This window comes from Pollachius pollachius (genome assembly GCF_949987615.1).
Source record: "Pollachius pollachius genome assembly, chromosome: 5".
In the NCBI taxonomy this organism is placed as follows: domain Eukaryota; kingdom Metazoa; phylum Chordata; class Actinopteri; order Gadiformes; family Gadidae; genus Pollachius; species Pollachius pollachius.
The window spans coordinates 6,749,300-6,766,456 of NC_136938.1; the positions used below are offsets into that span (position 1 = coordinate 6,749,300).

A 17,157-nucleotide genomic window follows, 5' to 3' on the forward strand; every position below is an offset into this window, starting at 1 on the left:
CGCATCCGCGTTTGTCGGAACAGATGACACAGCATGCTCAGATATGGGCCACAGCACACGTGGATGTGCACACCGTGCGATTGTCAGCTTGTTTATGAGTGAGTGAAAGCATGATTCCTGCAGCCGGGGCCCTCCCATAACTCTATATTCCCTTTGGGAGCGAGGGATGGCAATCAATTAAGGAAGAGAGCTTTAGAGGTCAGGGCAAAAAGAATCCCTGGCTATCGACTGAGACGTCTTACATCTTTTGCTCTGCATTCTTCTTTGCAGCGTAATGAACATTATTAAAGGTTGGTTTTGGACCAGATGAAGCTAAAGGGGGTCAGGTCTTTGAGTGTGTCTACCTATGTGAATGGTTAAACAGACAGAGACAAGGAGAGAGAGAGAGACAGACAGACAGACAGACAGACAGACAGACAGACAGACAGACAGACAGACAGACAGACAGACAGACAGACAGATATATGTACATAGCTAGATAAATTGTAGGGTCGATGGATGAATAAGTGAGTGCATTCATTAACTAAGTGACTTAATGCAGTCGATTCTGGGGCTGCTCCATAATCTTGGGAATGCTTCTGTTCCCTGGCAAGGCGCTCCCACGCCATCCGTCAACCGCCGGAGCAGGGGCGGCACCGAAACAGCCAAGCCACGGCGGCCCGTCTCGCTCCGGCGAGACGCAACCCCTTCGACCCCCTTGCACTCGGAGAACAACGAACCATCATCGGCTCATCAAACCCTCAACACCTCCCACCGCCTCCACCCAAGCCTCCGAGAGGGGGGGGGGGGGTACTGACACCGTGTTCCCAGGAGGCCACGGTGTAACGGCACCACGGCCTCACCTCGGCTGACCTGTGATGACGCACGTGCAAGGCCCAACAGTGTGAGTCGCGATGAAGAGGTGTTGAGAGGCGGTACTCACCAGGTCCTCATTGTTCAGTGTGGAGCGGTTCACCAGAGCAAACGAGATGCCTGCCTTTCGAGCAGCGAGAGTCTGGGCGTGGGGCAGAGAGAGAGGGGGGAAGAGGGAGAGGTTGGTTAACACATGTGGAAGGCCCGACTCTGACTCTGCTGCTTTCATTCATACAGCTCGATACCAGAGTGTTTGGTCGTTTAAAATAAGAGGGATAGATTGTAGAGATTGTGTGTTTGTGTCTTTGATAGAGCAGGGACATACGGAGAAGCTACATTTTGTTTGAGTGATTGAGAGACAGAGAGAGAGAGAGATAGAGACACAGAGAGATGGAGAGATAAAGAGAAAAGAGGAAGAGAGAACTTACCAAGGCCTGTGATTTCCCCGGGAAACGATGAATGGTGAATGAGAGAAACAAAGAGTGCGTTAAACAGGGCAAGGACTAAAAGCACAAACAACAGAAAGGATTGAGCCACATATCCATACTCAGTGCACTAAGTGTCTCAACTGCCATGCAGGACTTCTGTGCTGGGTTCAGCCCTCTAGTATATAGCTAAGTCAAAAGCGGTTGTATATAGCGGTTACATAATTGATTATCTATTCATGCGGCTGAAAGTTACTAGATTGCTGTCATGCTCTGCATTTTTACATATTTGGTTTATTTTTGGATGAAGCTTTGATCATATTTTCTGCTGTCGGCTCTGCACGTTAGTTTGACACAGATAAACAGAAAGACACGGAACACACACTCATGTATGGGTGAAGCCTAGGGAGCCCGTTACGTCTCAAACAGTCACAAATGCACAAGACAAGAGTCGCAAATGTACTTGACGTTTTAAGAATGTTATATATGTATTCACAATTATCTTCCAGATGCACACACAAAAGTCTCATTTTGAAAGATTGTTGAATCTGCATGCGCAAAATTGTCAATTATAGGGTTCCACTGTGTTCTGTATGGATATATTCATCACTTTTGGACTTTCATCTCGTCAATTCTTCAGCCAAATTACATTTAATAACCCCATAATTTGAAATCATCCCCAACCTCACACCACACAAAAGGAATTTGCATTTTCACAACTTTCTTAGAAAAGTTTAAATGTCTTGCAAATGAAAAATATAAGCAATATAATTATGGCTTCCTTTTAGTGTGGACCAGTTAGCATGGACAGGTTTTGTTTTGCGTTGTGTTTGCCAAAGAATAACTGTACAAACCCAAAGCCATATTGTTTATTCAGTAATAGTGATTGTGTCTAGAGAAAATTGAATAATAAGTAAGAAAAAGCATTCAATGGCATTCATACAACTATGTGTTTTTTATTTAAATACAGAAATATATTAAATAAATTACTTTTGTAGAACATGTAGTGTTTTGTGAATTTGTTTTGTTCATTTGTGATTCTTGAGACCGATTTGACCCCATAGAAGCTAGCTACACTGCACGACGGGGACTCACACAGTTAAAACACACACACACACACGCACATACATACTCACAAACACACACGTACAAACAAACTCACACAGAGACATGGTCTTTCAACCACACAGATAACACACACAAACACAGAAACAGATACACACCACACATAAACACACACACACACACACACACACGCACGCACACACACAAACACACAGAAATGGCCACACGTCGTTACTTTGATTGTGTACAGAGAGTCCGGATGACCAGAGTTAATAGGGTAAATAGAGGCACCAGATAAACCCCTATCGGAGGACACTAGGCGACAGAGGAATGCAGACATGGACAGCTGACAATATTGGATCCGTCTTTACCACCACCCTGGTATCTGTGCAGCTATGGTAAAGGAAGCCATGGTGAATGCCGGAGGAACCGTGACCTCTACATGAACTGTGAGCGTTGATGTAAGTTTAACAACATGCTGCCGGGGCTGCTTCGGCCAACGAAATTAAATAAGACGCTGCGCCCGATTAAAACCCGGACACATCCGAGTTTGCCGTTGAGAACCTTAAAAAAGAGTCAGATTCGCCGTGTCAATCTGTGTTTGTTGTTTACTTTTTTTTTTTTTTTTTAAGGAAATCCCGATCCCGTCCCAACCAATCAGAGGCTTGCGCTGCCCTGTAGCAATCACACAGCAAAATGGGGGACATTGACAGAGGAGAGGCATGAGAAGGGACCAATCAGATCGCTAATAACTGACTTCATCCGGGTGTAAAAGGCTTGTCGTGGGTTTGCTTTTACATGATTTAAAAGCCTCACACAGTTAAATCAGAAGTCAATGAAGTCCTCAGATATATTTTTGGCTTGAGTTGTCAGCATTTCATGTTGAATCAAACGTTCACACCCTGCGGAGCAAATAAAACAGGGGAAAATGGCCGCGCTTCGGACAGGCTGAAATCTGACAACTCACTGAAAAATATCACCCATAGCCGTTATGGGTCTATGTAGGAATGGCAAAAATATACACGCAAAAGTCCAAAAATAGTGAAAGAAAGACAACGACCCATACTTACCAAAGACATTGTAGGTTATTAATTTCATGAGAGATATGGACAAACACAGCATCAACTCATGTTGTTCACTGTGATATACATTTACATCAGTATCTACGTTTATCACATCACGTATATCACAGCACCAACCCATGTTGTCCACTGTGATACACATCATTCATCAGCATCTACGTTTACGATAACAAACTTCAACAGTATTCCCCATGAACGCACGTCAGCAATATAAAAAAAAAAGAGAATGCCCATCAAAACTTTATTCTACGATTCTTATCTGAATCAGATTTTGTGTTTTTGTTGGGTTTTGTTCTACCTACTACACGAGCGTGGCAGACGACAAGACAAACAACGCAAACACACTCTACTAAAACACACGGGACAAACAAGTCATTAATATCTGTTTTTTGTCACCACGGCGCTGTGAGTAAGTGTGCCGTTGGTGCAGCTGTAGCACTACAGTGTAGGGGTGGAGAGGCCCCCTCAGCAGGGCAAGTTACCAGATTATATGCAATAAAACAAATTGAAGGGCATCAGCGATGTGGCACCCTAAAAACCCTCTCTGGGCTAATTAATTTAAATCGTTGTCAGGGCTGAGGTTAGCGCTGTCATTACAACACAGCGGCATGCTAAGCTAGCTCGTCATGTTCAAATGGGTTATGATGCTATCGTTTGTGTTGCTAGTTCACACTTTAGATCCAGATATGAGATTGATACATAGTTGAAACAGATACATTTTGAAGATAAATACATATTTGACACACAAAGTTGACTAGAACAAGCGTTGTTGTTTTGTTGATTTACAGATACACGTACGTATCTTTTATAACACAGCATGTGCACAGTCAACAATGAAGACATTAGTAGAGTGAGTTATGGATTTAGCACCAGACGCTTTTACTACAGCAAGCTATAGGTCCGACTCACATTATGTGATCATAAAAATCATAAGGCTTGTAAAATACTTTACGGTGGTTTCAAAAGTACCAGAGCCAACACTTAAGAAGCCTTATTACGATGCCACGCCCAGCTAGACTACTGCTGTGTTGACTGTACAGGTGATGTTTCACTGGTGCTGCTGGTTTGGCGTGTGTTGTGGGGTCACAGCCATAAATCCAACATAAAGCACACATAACCTTGTCGAGGCAGATAACTCACCAGGTCTCGGACGAGAGGCAGTGTCCTCTTGCGGCGTAAATCCGGCATGCTGTCGATTCCATAAAGAATGCTGCCAACCCTGTAGGAGCAGACAGATTTAAGGTGTATTAATATCATAATAATGCTGTGACTGGCGGAGATGTGACCATACCGTAAGTAGAAGGGGGGGGGGGGGGGTGATTTATATCAGCCCAACAACACAACATCTCTCATCCCGCCCCCCACCGCCAAACGCCTGGGGTCCGCCTCCATGAGCAGGGCCAGGTTTCTGTTCCTGGGCTAGGGTCTGGGTCTGCCTCCTCAGAGGGTTTGGCTTCAACATGGTGCTGGTGGTGGTGGTGGTGGTGGTGGTGGCGTCTAGCAGCCCATGTAATTAATGTATATATTACCGTGGCAAAGACAAGTGCCTCCCATTAACTGTGAGCCATGGTGACAGGAAGACATTAATCTGAGTCTATTGCCTCCCTCCCCTCCCCTCGCTTTCTCCCTTCCCGTTCCCCCTCTGCCTCTCTCTGTCCCTGCTGTCTCTTTCACCTGTCACAGACGTGCCCTGGTTCCATAGTCGTGCCGGATCCTCTCTCTCTCTCTCTCTCTCTCTCTCTCTCTCTCTCTCTCTCTCTCTCTCTCTCTCTCTCTCTCTCTCTCTCTCTCTCTCTCTCTCTCTCTCTCTCTCTCTCTCTCTCTCTCTCTCTCTCTCTCTCTCTCTCTCTCTCTCTCTCTGGCAGGCCTTAGGGGATATCACCTGACCTGTCACTCCAGAGGGTTTAATGGCCTCCGTGGGACGTCATGGGGACCCCACACAAAGTGTTGTATTTTCTGGGTGTCCCATCACCTTCACCCCCATGACATCAGGGGTGGGACCCTGAGTTAACTAATTGTAGGCACTCCTGCAACCTGTCAAATTCTCCAGGGCCAGCTGTTTTCCCAGGGGCCTCCTTGTCGCCCTCTCTATCCCTCCCCCTCTCTCTTAGTCCCTCTCTATCTCTCCTTTGATCTCCCTCCCTCTCTCTCTTGTTCGGTCTCTCTCTATCGCACTTTCTCTCTGTCCGTCATGATTAATTTATCTTTCTTTCAATGCCGTTATCTCTCTCTCTCTCTCTCTCTCTCTCTCTCTCTCTCTCTCTCTCTCTCTCTCTCTCTCTCTCTCTCTCTCTCTCTCTCTCTCTCTCTCTCTCTCTCTCTCTCTCTCTCTCTCTCTCTCTCACTCCCCCTCCCTCTCTCTCTCTCCCCCTCGCTCCCTCTCGCTCCCTCACTCTATCCATTGAACAGCCATAGAGCTGTTGGTACACAGGGTGAAATTAGGGATGATGTAATGGACAGTCGAACACAAGCGTTACATAACTTGAGTCTCCTACTAGATAAAATCTTTTGTCAGCAGTGAATAAATCGTGCACGGCAAGTGGATGTTTTGTGCTGCAGTTCCAACGGGAAGTATAAGAATAATTATCACAGAGAAGCCAAACCCTCCACGTTTTCCCCGGAACAAGGCCCTTTGTGCCTTGAACGTGAACCCGTGTCAGTACCATAATTGCTTGCCCATGTTCAGGCTTGATATTCACATACGTGGAACTGATACATATATAGAAATATAGCGTTTCCGGTTCTAAATGGCGATAGGGCAGTTATTTGTTAATATCTTTGTTAATATCTGCAGCTGTGTTGTTAGGTAGATATTAGACATACATTTTTATTAAACAATAATATGTATTTTCAGAATCTACAGTTCGTAAAGCTAACAGTTATGTTAATAACATTTATTCATATGCTGGTTATCCGGCTTTATTGCTACAGTTGGTAAACGGTTACTGTTAATATATATAAAAATTATGGTTCTCTGGCTATATTAGGCCTACTTCAGTTGGAAAAGCTTACATACAGTTGGTAAGGCTACCATGGCAACAATACTTCCCCCAGCAAGTTAGCCCTTGTATATTTTACAATTCATATATTCGTGGCAAGAAATATTTTTGCCACGAATATATAGATACGTTTTGCTATTTAAACCAACCAAACAGCAATCACTGCAACCCGACAAAGCAGAACAGGTAACGTCGTATCGAGCAACGTGAGGAAGGAGCCGGAAACCCCTGAACACTAGCCGATGGGAAACGAGGGCGGGGGCGGGAAACAAGAGGTCTTCATGGGCACGGATATGGGCGTGGTCCAATCAGCACACTCACCCTCCAGTCTGCAGGCCCAGTATTTTGGGGTCCAGGACATTTCGAGTCTGCCGAGGGATGGAGAGAGGGAGAAACGAAAAAAGTAGATTAACAATGGCCGTCCAGACAGCTAGACACAGCCATGCCATGTGCCTACACACTGCACACACAACTTAGTGGAAATGGAGCACGTAACATAAAGGACGGAATGTGTGTGGGTGTGCATGTGTGTGTCTGTGTGTGTGTGTGTGTGTGTGTGTGTGTGTGTGTGTGTGTGTGTGTGTGTGTGTGTGTGTGTGTGTGTGTGTTTTTGTGTGAGTATGCGTGTGACTGCGTGTGACTGTGTGTCTGCGTGTGCTTATGTATGTTGGTGTGTCTGTGTGCATGTGCATGTGTGTGAGTGTGACTGTGCTTCTGCGTGTGAGCTTATGTGTGTTTCTGTGTTTCTGTGTGTGTGCGTGAGTTTGTGAGTATGTGTTCGAGTGTGTGAGTGTGTGTGCGTCTGCGTGTGTTTGTGTGTCTGTGTTCATGTGCCTGTGTGTGAGTGTCCTTCTGCGGGTGAGTGTTTGACTGTTTGTGTGTGTGTGTGTGTGTGTGCTTGTTTCCATACGTGTGTGTGTGTTCAGACTGGATAGGTAACGGGTGATTATGGTATTTCACACTCCAACACCGGTCATTTCAGGATCCAGACAAATGAGGCATGTTTTTCGTGTGAGCAGCAGAGGGAGTTAAGGCACTCAGCAGGGGGGCTGGAGGTGAGTGACCGCATGCTTTCATGCCATCGGTCACCACCGCTCTCTGGGCTGAGAGCATCCCCAGGGAGCGGGATTCTAACTGCAATGTGAAGTGCTTGTTCTAAATGTCTGTGCATCCACACAAAAACACATTCTTCACATGTAAGATACGTGAGGTCAACACATTTCTATCCTAACGATGTATGACATCATGCGCATGGAGGAGGATTCTGTTCATGTGAGGTTGTACATGAGGGGGAATGCAGTTCTTTGGAAATTCATGCAGCATTGTAAGGGAAAAATAATTAGGCCTTTCTCTCCCCTCTCTCTCACAACACACACACATACATAAAACATACACACACACTAACACAAAAATACACACACACAGAAACCCACACTAAACAAAAATACAAACACACACATAGACACACACACACACACGTGCATAGTCATCCACATGCAGGTGAATGCCACAGGGTGAATCACAAAAGGTTGGGTGATTTGATGCTGTAACAATAAGTCAAAACCTGAGTGTCCAAATCACTGCTGTCTGAAAAAGAGAAGGAGGGAAAGCAAGCGAGAGAGAGAGAGAAAGAGAGAGAGAGAGAGAGAATGATAGAAAAATAGAGAGAGAGGGAGAGGGATAGAGAGAGAGAGAAAGATAGAGAGAGAGAAGTATAGAGAGGGAGTGTTAAACAGGAGCTGCATTCAGGTGAACACTTCATGAGTCTCAGGATATTCACACTGCTCATAATAAATCAATGCAAAGATTAAAATGGAGGAAACGCATCGCTACGGGTTAAGTGGTCCGCTATTAATGGAGATAGAAACTGTAAAAGCCAATGCCCTATATAAAGAATATACCTGTAGCCAAAGGTAAGAATGTAAGGAGCTCTTCTGTATTCGATATAGGATTTCCAATCAATGCGTATCAAGGACTGCCGTCAATGGTCGACTCTAGCCATGGGCATCGTAACAGCCGACAGCCAGGACGGCATGGGGCATTAGACATGTGACGAGATGTTGTATCGTGTGTCGGGTTTTGACACAAACTGCAGGGAGGACATTTAAATAAGAAAGACTGCACAGGTCTAATTACCCTAATATTGATCATAGCATGACAAATCGCCGCCCAGTCTAGGCCAATCACACGGACACAGATGGAGAATGTCTGCTAGCCGGGGACGGATCGAACGTCCCCCCGATGGATACTGAGGGGATCGGCCATTTATATCTGACAGGTTAAGACATAACAATACTAACGCTGGGAGAGACGTCGATCGGGTTCCTCAGAGTCCCTAACTACAAAAGAAACAATTTATGTGGGGGTTTTTTCCTGCATAACACTGGCTTAAGCATATGGCTCATTCAATAGTTGCCATTAATATGACAATGATACCTGCAGAGAGAAAAATAATTTCATATTGAATACTTGCATAACCACGGTGCATAACCCCCAAATTGAAGCCGAGGGGTTTTGAGGGTACCGTGAACCAGTGGCCAGTTCAGCCATAGCGGGGTTGAACTCGAAGTAGAGTCATCTCCACAACCAGCTAGAGCTCCTAGCCAGGTTACACGGAGCAGAGCCAGTCCCTCTGAGACGTTCAATGTCATTAGAAAAATGGGGTTCCGGAAAGGTCTTATATCTGAGATCGAAAATGTAATCGATTGCCAGTGGAAACTTGGCACCGGGCTTTGGCTGTGTGTTGGTGCAGAAGTGGTTCGAGGAGGTCAATCCTGCAGCCGTGGCGCGAGCCACAACGAGTCACAGCGCACATGAGATTCAGATTACTGGAGCTTCCAAACCTGCTGCGTATGGATTAAAGTACCGCTATGTAAACAGCTTTAGCCCGAGACATGCCCGATTGAGCACATTCATACATCCACAATGACGTACACGCATGCACGCACACAAACACACGCACCAAAATAAACATAATTTTGTAAACCGTCTATCCATGGGCTCAACATTATCTCTTCTTAGATCAGCTCTCGTCTGCAACCGAACGAGTGCCTGGCCCCTGTGCTGCTGACGGGGAGTAAAGGAATGGTGGTGGCTGCGCCAGATTGATCAATTATTCAAAACTATTTCAACACAAAAGGAAGGAACCACTGCAGGAGAGAAACAAGACACAGCGCCCAGAGATGCCCACCTCCAGCCAATGAGGAGGTTCATCATTCCATGGGACACGATGTGTTTGCATACGCACTCCTTTCATATAAGTGATACGTCTCGCAGTTCCCTTTCAAGGGAGAAAGAGCGGACCTCCAGAGATGTACATCAGGTATGATGTACATGGATTTAAGTCGAGAGCCGCCGCCGCCTCGCACGCCGCACCGCTATGTTTAAATTATTAATTACACGTAAAAAAAACAGATGCAAATGTCGATTTAGGGGGAAAGCCTCTCCATGTGCCAGGCCATGTGGCGTTATATCTTGTGAGATTACGTAAGAGTTTTAGCGAGCGAGCACCACAGAAGGCGTGTGTGACGGCTGCTGGTTGGGCTGCTGCCAGAGGCAACGCGGGCTAGCTTAATTGACAGAAATATGTCCCCAGCGAAAGTGAAGGAATACACGGCAGCATCTTCCCCGCCTACTAACAAACCAGTGTCTGAATTTATATGACAGGGAGACCCGAAGTGCTGGAATCTTGTCTCGCAGGCTTACAGATAGTGAGTGCTCAGCACCACATCAGAAATCGTTAAAGTACGCCCATTTGCTTTTATTTCTTCATCAGGGACCGCCTCAGGTGAAGGGGTCACCCAGTGGCTGGATGTTGTACCCCATCAGCTAAAACACGAACCACACCCCTCCCTCTAATCTACATATTTATTCCCATACATCCCCCGCCCCCTACTGAGCATGGTGAGGGCCTTCCTCCTCGGGATCCCTTAAGACCCAACACCGTCTTTACGCACAGACCTCTATAAATATTCTAAGCAAGGATGACCTGGTTACAGAGCGCCCTTGGGAGTGTGAATTAGCATCTGAATGCCGACGCTGCTGTAGCCCTCAGTGAAGGCAGGAGCTGGCAGCAGCGGTAGCATGGCCCGGGCCCCTCTTAACAGATCCCAAAACAGCACAAGCCGGCACGCCACGGAACACAAGCACACAAGAGACAGACAGAGAGAGAGCGAGAGAGAGAGAGAGAGAGAGAGAGAGAGAGAGGGAGAGTGCAGAGAGTTGGAGTGTGCATGTTAGCCCAGGGAAGCACAGAGCGAGAGAGTAGAGATGGAGGGAGGGGGGACACAGAGGGAGAAGCCCAGAGTGCATGTGTGAGCGTGTGAGAGCGCGAGGGAGGGAGATAAAGAGAGAGAGAAAGTGACAGTGAGAGAGTAACATAGAGAGCAAGAGAGAGCAAGAGACAGAGCGAGTGAGAGAGAGAGGGAGAAGGGAATAACATAGGGGAGAGAGACAAAGAAAACGACAGTGACTGTAACAGAGAGAGACCAAGGGGGAGGGAGAATAACGTATCGGAGGGAGAGAGCCAGAGAGCAAGAGAGGAAGAGGGAGAGAGAGAGAGAGAGAGAGAGAGAGAGAGAGAGAGAGAGAGAAGAGAGAGAACGAGAGAGAGAGATAGAGAATGAGAGGGAGAGACAGAGAGATAGACAATGAGAGGATGAGTCGAGAGGGAGAATGAGAGAGAGGGGGGGGGGGGGGCTCTGTGTCCTTCAGAAGCAGCCATAGCCCAGCATTGAGAGAGATACTATCATCTCTACAACGAGGATGGGTGCAGAAACACGAGCCTAAGCCTGATCCCGTGGGTCCATTCATTCTGGATTGTTATATTCAAATGAAAAATCGTTGACATAAACATTTTTATAGTAGAGACCATTTTTATATAACTGCAATTTGCTTAAACCTAACCACGTAACACTTCACCGATCTTGTGTATTCAGATTGACGTACTTGATTTCAACTTGTGAATTGGGTAGCTCAGCATTTTTGGGCCCTCAGATGATCACTTAGATCCCTATGGAATGTGGATGCATACTGCAGCCAAATCAAAGACATTGCAGATAAGGACGATCGTTGGGTAGCTTACTTGGGTGTACCGAAGGGTACCGCTAAACAGTCCCTAAAATTGAATTACCCTGGCATGTCAATAACAAAAGTCATACAGTAGATTGATCTGAAGCGATCATGGATATTGTATAAAATAAAAGTGAGTCTAGTCTCGAAAGTTAGTGTTTATATTTGTCTTTTTAAGAAATATTAGCTAATTACTTGATGTCTATGGCCATTCGAAATTCTATGCCGATCAATATCAATGCATCTCACAATTGTGCCTCCATTATCTGTACTATAACTATCCAAGTTGTTGGATTGCTTAATTCTCTCTCCGAACGATCTTCCAGATATGGGCTACAGCCTGCGTCATACTTCTATTAAGCCTAATTCAAACAACAACTGCAGCACAAAGAAAGAAAATCAAATAAGGAACAAACTAACTGCAGAATTACCATGGCAATTCCAATTAACGCTATTTTCACAAAAATAATAGCAGCTTCACAAACCATGGCAACTGTTCTATATATGGTCTATTAAATTAGCATTAGAAATGACAGTCTCTTAAACCTTGTCTGAAAAACCCTTCAACTCAAAGCCTACTGCAATATGAACCGTGTATGGGAATACAAATATGAAATCCAATGCATACCTAAAGCCGACATACACGTGTATATGTAACAAGATAAGTTGTCCGTTCACTGCGCCAGTTCAAACATATTCCAAGCAACAGACTCAGATCTATGATCCAAGTCCCTTATAGTGTAAGAATACTGTCGGTTTGCAAAATATTCAGAATAATTAACATGTCATTCTAAAATATGCCCTTGATAGACAAACCAGTCCCTTTATTGTCGGCGTCAGCATTATACTGAAAACTACCTGGGGGTCTTCAATGAAATCCAAAATATATCATGTTTTTATGTGACAAAACTCTAAACGAGGGGGCGTTACAGCCACTATGTAATTGAAATATGCTGTTAACGAACACTTTATATTCTAATAACATTATTGAAACATTCAAACTGATGAAAAACGTCATACCTCCGGCTAGGATCTGCTGCTCCAGTTCAGCCATCTGCTTCCTGTAAGCCCTCAGCGCAGCCTCCTTGAACGTTGGACGAATGCGCTTCTTGGGCGCCAATTCTGCCGGCTTCTCCTCTGGGACGTTTCTGTTTTCGTCCTCCTGCTGTTGATCCACTTTTTGAGACACTTCAGTTGCCTCCTCCATTATGTCATCCACCTCCTCCAGCTCCTCAGCGGCCCCGTCCATCTCCTCGGTGATGTCGTTGTCCTCGTCGGGTTCCTCTACGTCCACGTACTCCACCATGGCGTCGTAGTCCGACATGTCTCCCGTCAGGTGGGTCTTGTAGTCGTCGTTGTAGTCGTCGTCGTACGACTCGTCCGCGCCGTAGTCATACTCCACGACGAGTGCCTCTGTGTTGGATTCGTTGTCTTCTTCTGCAGCTTCAAACACTGGCGAATTGTCAAGCAGCAAGTCCTGAGAATCGTCATTGGTTTGCGTGGCCTCGATATCGTCGGACTCGTTGTAGTCCTGAGACGTCTCATACTCCTGTGTGGGCTCCTCCGCGTCTTCCGCATCCTCGGCGTCGGTGACGTTCGTTCTGTTCTCCAGGTTGGCCAGCACCTGCTCCATCACCTCCACATAGTGCGTCTCGTCATCCACCGGTGGATCCCCTGTCTCGGCCACCGAGTCTGAGGAGAAGGTTTCCGTGGGAACATCTGACTCTGTGGTGGTCGTGCTGGAGTCGTTCGGAGTGGAGGTGGACATGCTGCGGAGCCGGCCCATGAAGGTAGTGGAGGTGGCCGGCTCCTCAGGGGCAGGCTGGACGGGGGGGCCCGAGGTTGCAGAGGGAGGGGGGGCACCAGACTTCCAAACGACCTCCAGTGCTGATTTAGCCCTTTGCAGTGTAGAGCCAAACCCAAAACCAAAGGACTTCTCACTGAGATCTATACTAAGCCTGCTGCTCCAGGTCTTCGGGAGCTCGTCCACCTTCTCTGACCGAATCTCGCTCTGGCTGCGATACATGGTGGCCGATTTAGTCTGGTTCTGGTGGAAGCTATGGTTGACATCAAGTTCAGGAAATTTGTTATGGTTTTCTTTAACAGACCCTTTAGGGACCTCCTTGGTAAGGGCTTTAGGAGCTTCCTTTGAGGCCATTTTTGCAGCATCCTTAGGCTCGACTGTTGGAGTGGCCTTAGGCTCAACTTTTGGAGCGCCTGTAGCGGGGGTTACCATAGGAGTCTCCTTAGTAACCACGTTTAGAGTGTCCTTGGGGACCACTTTTGGTGTCTCAATGGCGATTGTCTTTGAGGCTTCTTTTGGGGCAATATTGAGGGCTTCTTTAGAGGCTACTTTAGGAATCTCCTTTGGGCCCTCTTTAAAGGATAGTTTAGAAGCCACCTTGGTGACTTCTTTAGGAGACATTAGCGGCTCTTTAGCAATGACGCTAGGCGATTCCTTAGGTGAATCTCTGGGTGATTGCTTAGGAGTGGAAATAGGGCTTTCAATTGGTGTTACTTTGGGGCTTTCTTTTGGGGACTGTCTTGGACTAGCTTTAGGGGTCCCAATCTCAAATTCCTTTGGGATTACTTTTACGGGGACTTTAGCGGCCTCTTTAGGAGTCACTCTGGAGCTGACCTTAGTCGTTTCTTTATAGGGAGCTTTTGGGCCTTCTTTAGGTGTGAGTTTAGAAATCTCTTTAGGGGTAACGACAGCAGATTCTTTAGGTGTTTTAGGAATGTCCTTTAGGGAATCTTTCCTTGATGAGGCTTTCGAGGGCACCTTAGATGGAGCCTTAGCAGCAACCTTGGGGACTTCCTTAAGAGATACTTGAGGGATTTCCTCTTTAGGAACCACTTTGCTAGTACCTTTATGGGTAACTTTAGAGGCAGCCTTAGAAACATCTTTAGATGTTACCTTAGAAACATCTTTAGATGTTACTTTTGTGTTTTCTTTGGCAACCATTTTTGAGCCTTCTTTTGATTGACGAGAAGATGCTTTAGTGACAGGTTCCCTTTCTACTGGCTGTGGGATGATGTGGGTGGTAATCGGTGGTAGAGAAGTGTCTCTGTCGAGCATCATAAAATCTTCATCCCCTTCAAACTGTAAATCAACCTCTTGGCATTTAGTTATATTCTCTGGGAAACCAGGGATAGTTGATGGGTCAAAGGGGCTGCATACCTCAATAGAGGCTTCAAGGCCAGAATCCGCACCTTGTTCTAGATGGTGCCAGTCTTTCCAGGGGGAAAGGTCTCCCTGTAAGGAGAGCTGGGAGCCACTGTAGTGGCTTCTGTCCCCAGAAATGCAGACAAGTCCATTGCTCACCCCGCTGTCAATCGTTTCCGTGGTCTCAACCTCGTTATGTTCGGCATATGGTGGGTTCTCCTGGCTTAGAGGGTGGCTAGGGCTAGCATACCAGGAAGAGGCCATATCCTCCTGTTTCCTCTGCCACAGTTCTTGATCTGAGGAGGAGAGCAGGGACCCGCCATTTGTTCTGGTAAAGTACTGACTCTCTGAGAAGTCTTCAGAGTATGACTGGCAGAGTTTTGAGCAATCAGACTCAGAACGGCTTAGTTTAGGAGTAGAGTAGTCACTCTGGGATAGCCAGCCAGGAGTCAAATCAGAGTAGTATGCCTTTGAATGCTTGTCGGATTCCTCGTAGGTATCTTCAGCATAGTGAACTGAGCCTGAGTATCCAGCTTCATCTGAGCGACTATGATCATGGGACCTCCTCTTCTCCGATTTACTTTTGTGAGCAGGCTTTGAAATGACCATTGCATATTTATTCCTGCTTAACTCCTCTAGCTCTTTATCGCTGTCCATAGAGTCCCAGTCGTCGCTCTCTACTACCTTATCCTTGCCTGAGATCTTTATATCCATACTTTCGTAAGTTTGTGATAAAGACATGGCTTTGTCTTTTTTTTCCTTGCCTTCAGTAGCTATACTGTCAGTTGTAACAGTTATGCCTGTACCTTTAAGTTTATAGCATTTTTTTAGGACTAAATCCCGCTCTTGGGGTGTTGCAAAAATAACGATTATAGGGCGAGGTTTTGCATTGGAACATTCTCTTTGTTGCCCTAACCTATGAGCTAGTTCGATTTTGATAGTTTTATGCGCATCTATAAATCCTAATTTATCTTTTAGAATTTTATATATAAGAACCTCTGTTTTCTCTGACCTTTCCTCTGGAACATTGATGAACTTTAGTGTTGCATTATTAGTTTGGTGGCTAATCTGTTTGATGTAGTCATGGATGTCCCGTGTCTCCCTCCTGGACTGGACAAATCCAGTTCGAAGCTGCTCGATCTCGCTCTGGACTACTTCCACGCTGCTGGAGATCTCGTCAATAGAACTTTTAAGTGCATTTACATGGCCCCGTAGCTCAGATAGCTCTGTCTCTATCTGGCTAATTCCCTGCAGCTCTTTGAAGATCATCTCCATGACGTCCTGGGTGCCACTGATGCAGCCCGTGGAGGAGGAGCCGGGCTCCAGGGTCGAGCTCTTCTGATGTCGCCCGGCCCGGTCCAGGGACTTGCTCCGAATGCCCAGGGTCTTCCTCCAGTTGCTCACCTCCGAATCGGAGGAGACGCATTCCTGACTCTTTTTCCATTTCCTCAGCTTGCGCAGGGCTCCCAGGCGCAGCGTGTGCAAACTGGAGCGCTCCACGCGCTCGCCCTCTGAGCTACCGTCAGAAGGAGCCAAGCTGATGAGGCTCTTCCTGTTTCGTCTTACTGGCATTGTGTGAGATTTGTGTTCATTAAGTCTGCGGATGGGTTTTGTGGCAATCACAGAGTCCGGATAGCAACTGTTGACTGAAAGGAACTCTGGGTAGCTGCGATCATTGTTATTTAAAAGAAGGACATTTTTAGGGAGTCCGTTTGCTATCGCCACACGATAGCTAAAGGTGGGGGAGAGGGAGGAACAGTCGTCCTGGCTACAGTCTTCGTCAAGCGATATATTACGCGTCGAAGAGCATTTAGAGATCTTCTTAACTGTAGTCTTCAACGTGGTTGAAAGAGTTGGATTATTTGCTGGCAAATCACTTGATAAAGGCTCTTTATTTTCAATTCTTTCTTTTCGTTTTGCCAACTTCTTTGTAAACATTCCTTTGCAAATCTTTTCAATGTAGGATGATATGGTCTTGATTAAGGCAGAAACCATGGAGAGCAATCCTTCAGCGTTTTCTATTCCATGCAGTAGGAGTGGATTTCAGCTGAGATACAGCGCAAGATGAGTTCTTCACAATATAGGCCGTCGCTGAATGCAGTCAAACCAGAGTTGGACTGAAGACTAACACACAGCAGTGACTCCAACAGAAATCCCCAGAACTGGAGGAAGTGCTCTGAAAGAAAAGAGAAATAAATAACGTTTTAGAAACTGTGTCTGAAACTTCTCTGCAGAGTTACAGAGTAAAGCACAAAGCTATACCCTGCAGGGAATACATCCACATTAATTTAGATTAACAAACCAAGAGAAATACATTGAGAAAAAAATAAGATTGGGAAAATAATACTTTGTTTAGTTCAATAGACTCTTGGTGATTGTATTATTATGTAATAATGCAATACAAATAATACAATCTTTAATTTGGAACTTAAATACTTTAGAGCTGCAAAGTACACACAACTATTCATCTTCTACAACACTGTGATACAATATGAGTA

The 17,157-nt window shown here is 45.9% G+C and overlaps 1 protein-coding gene across 1 annotated transcript in view; it reads right to left on the reverse strand.

Moving 5' to 3' along the window:
• The window catches only part of LOC307075660 (protein unc-13 homolog C-like), a gene marked incomplete at both ends in the record, with an annotated part of 102,104 nt that extends 85,450 nt beyond the window's left edge, over nt 1–16,654 (reverse strand). The window contains 5 exons of the mRNA XM_079736322.1: nt 923–994; nt 4,565–4,643; nt 6,745–6,791; nt 7,988–8,010; nt 12,514–16,654. Of these exons, the coding sequence (XP_079592448.1) occupies nt 923–994; nt 4,565–4,643; nt 6,745–6,791; nt 7,988–8,010; nt 12,514–16,654 (4,362 nt within the window). The remainder of the gene's footprint in view (nt 1–922; nt 995–4,564; nt 4,644–6,744; nt 6,792–7,987; nt 8,011–12,513) is intronic.
• Between the last annotated feature and the right edge of the window lie 503 nt (nt 16,655–17,157).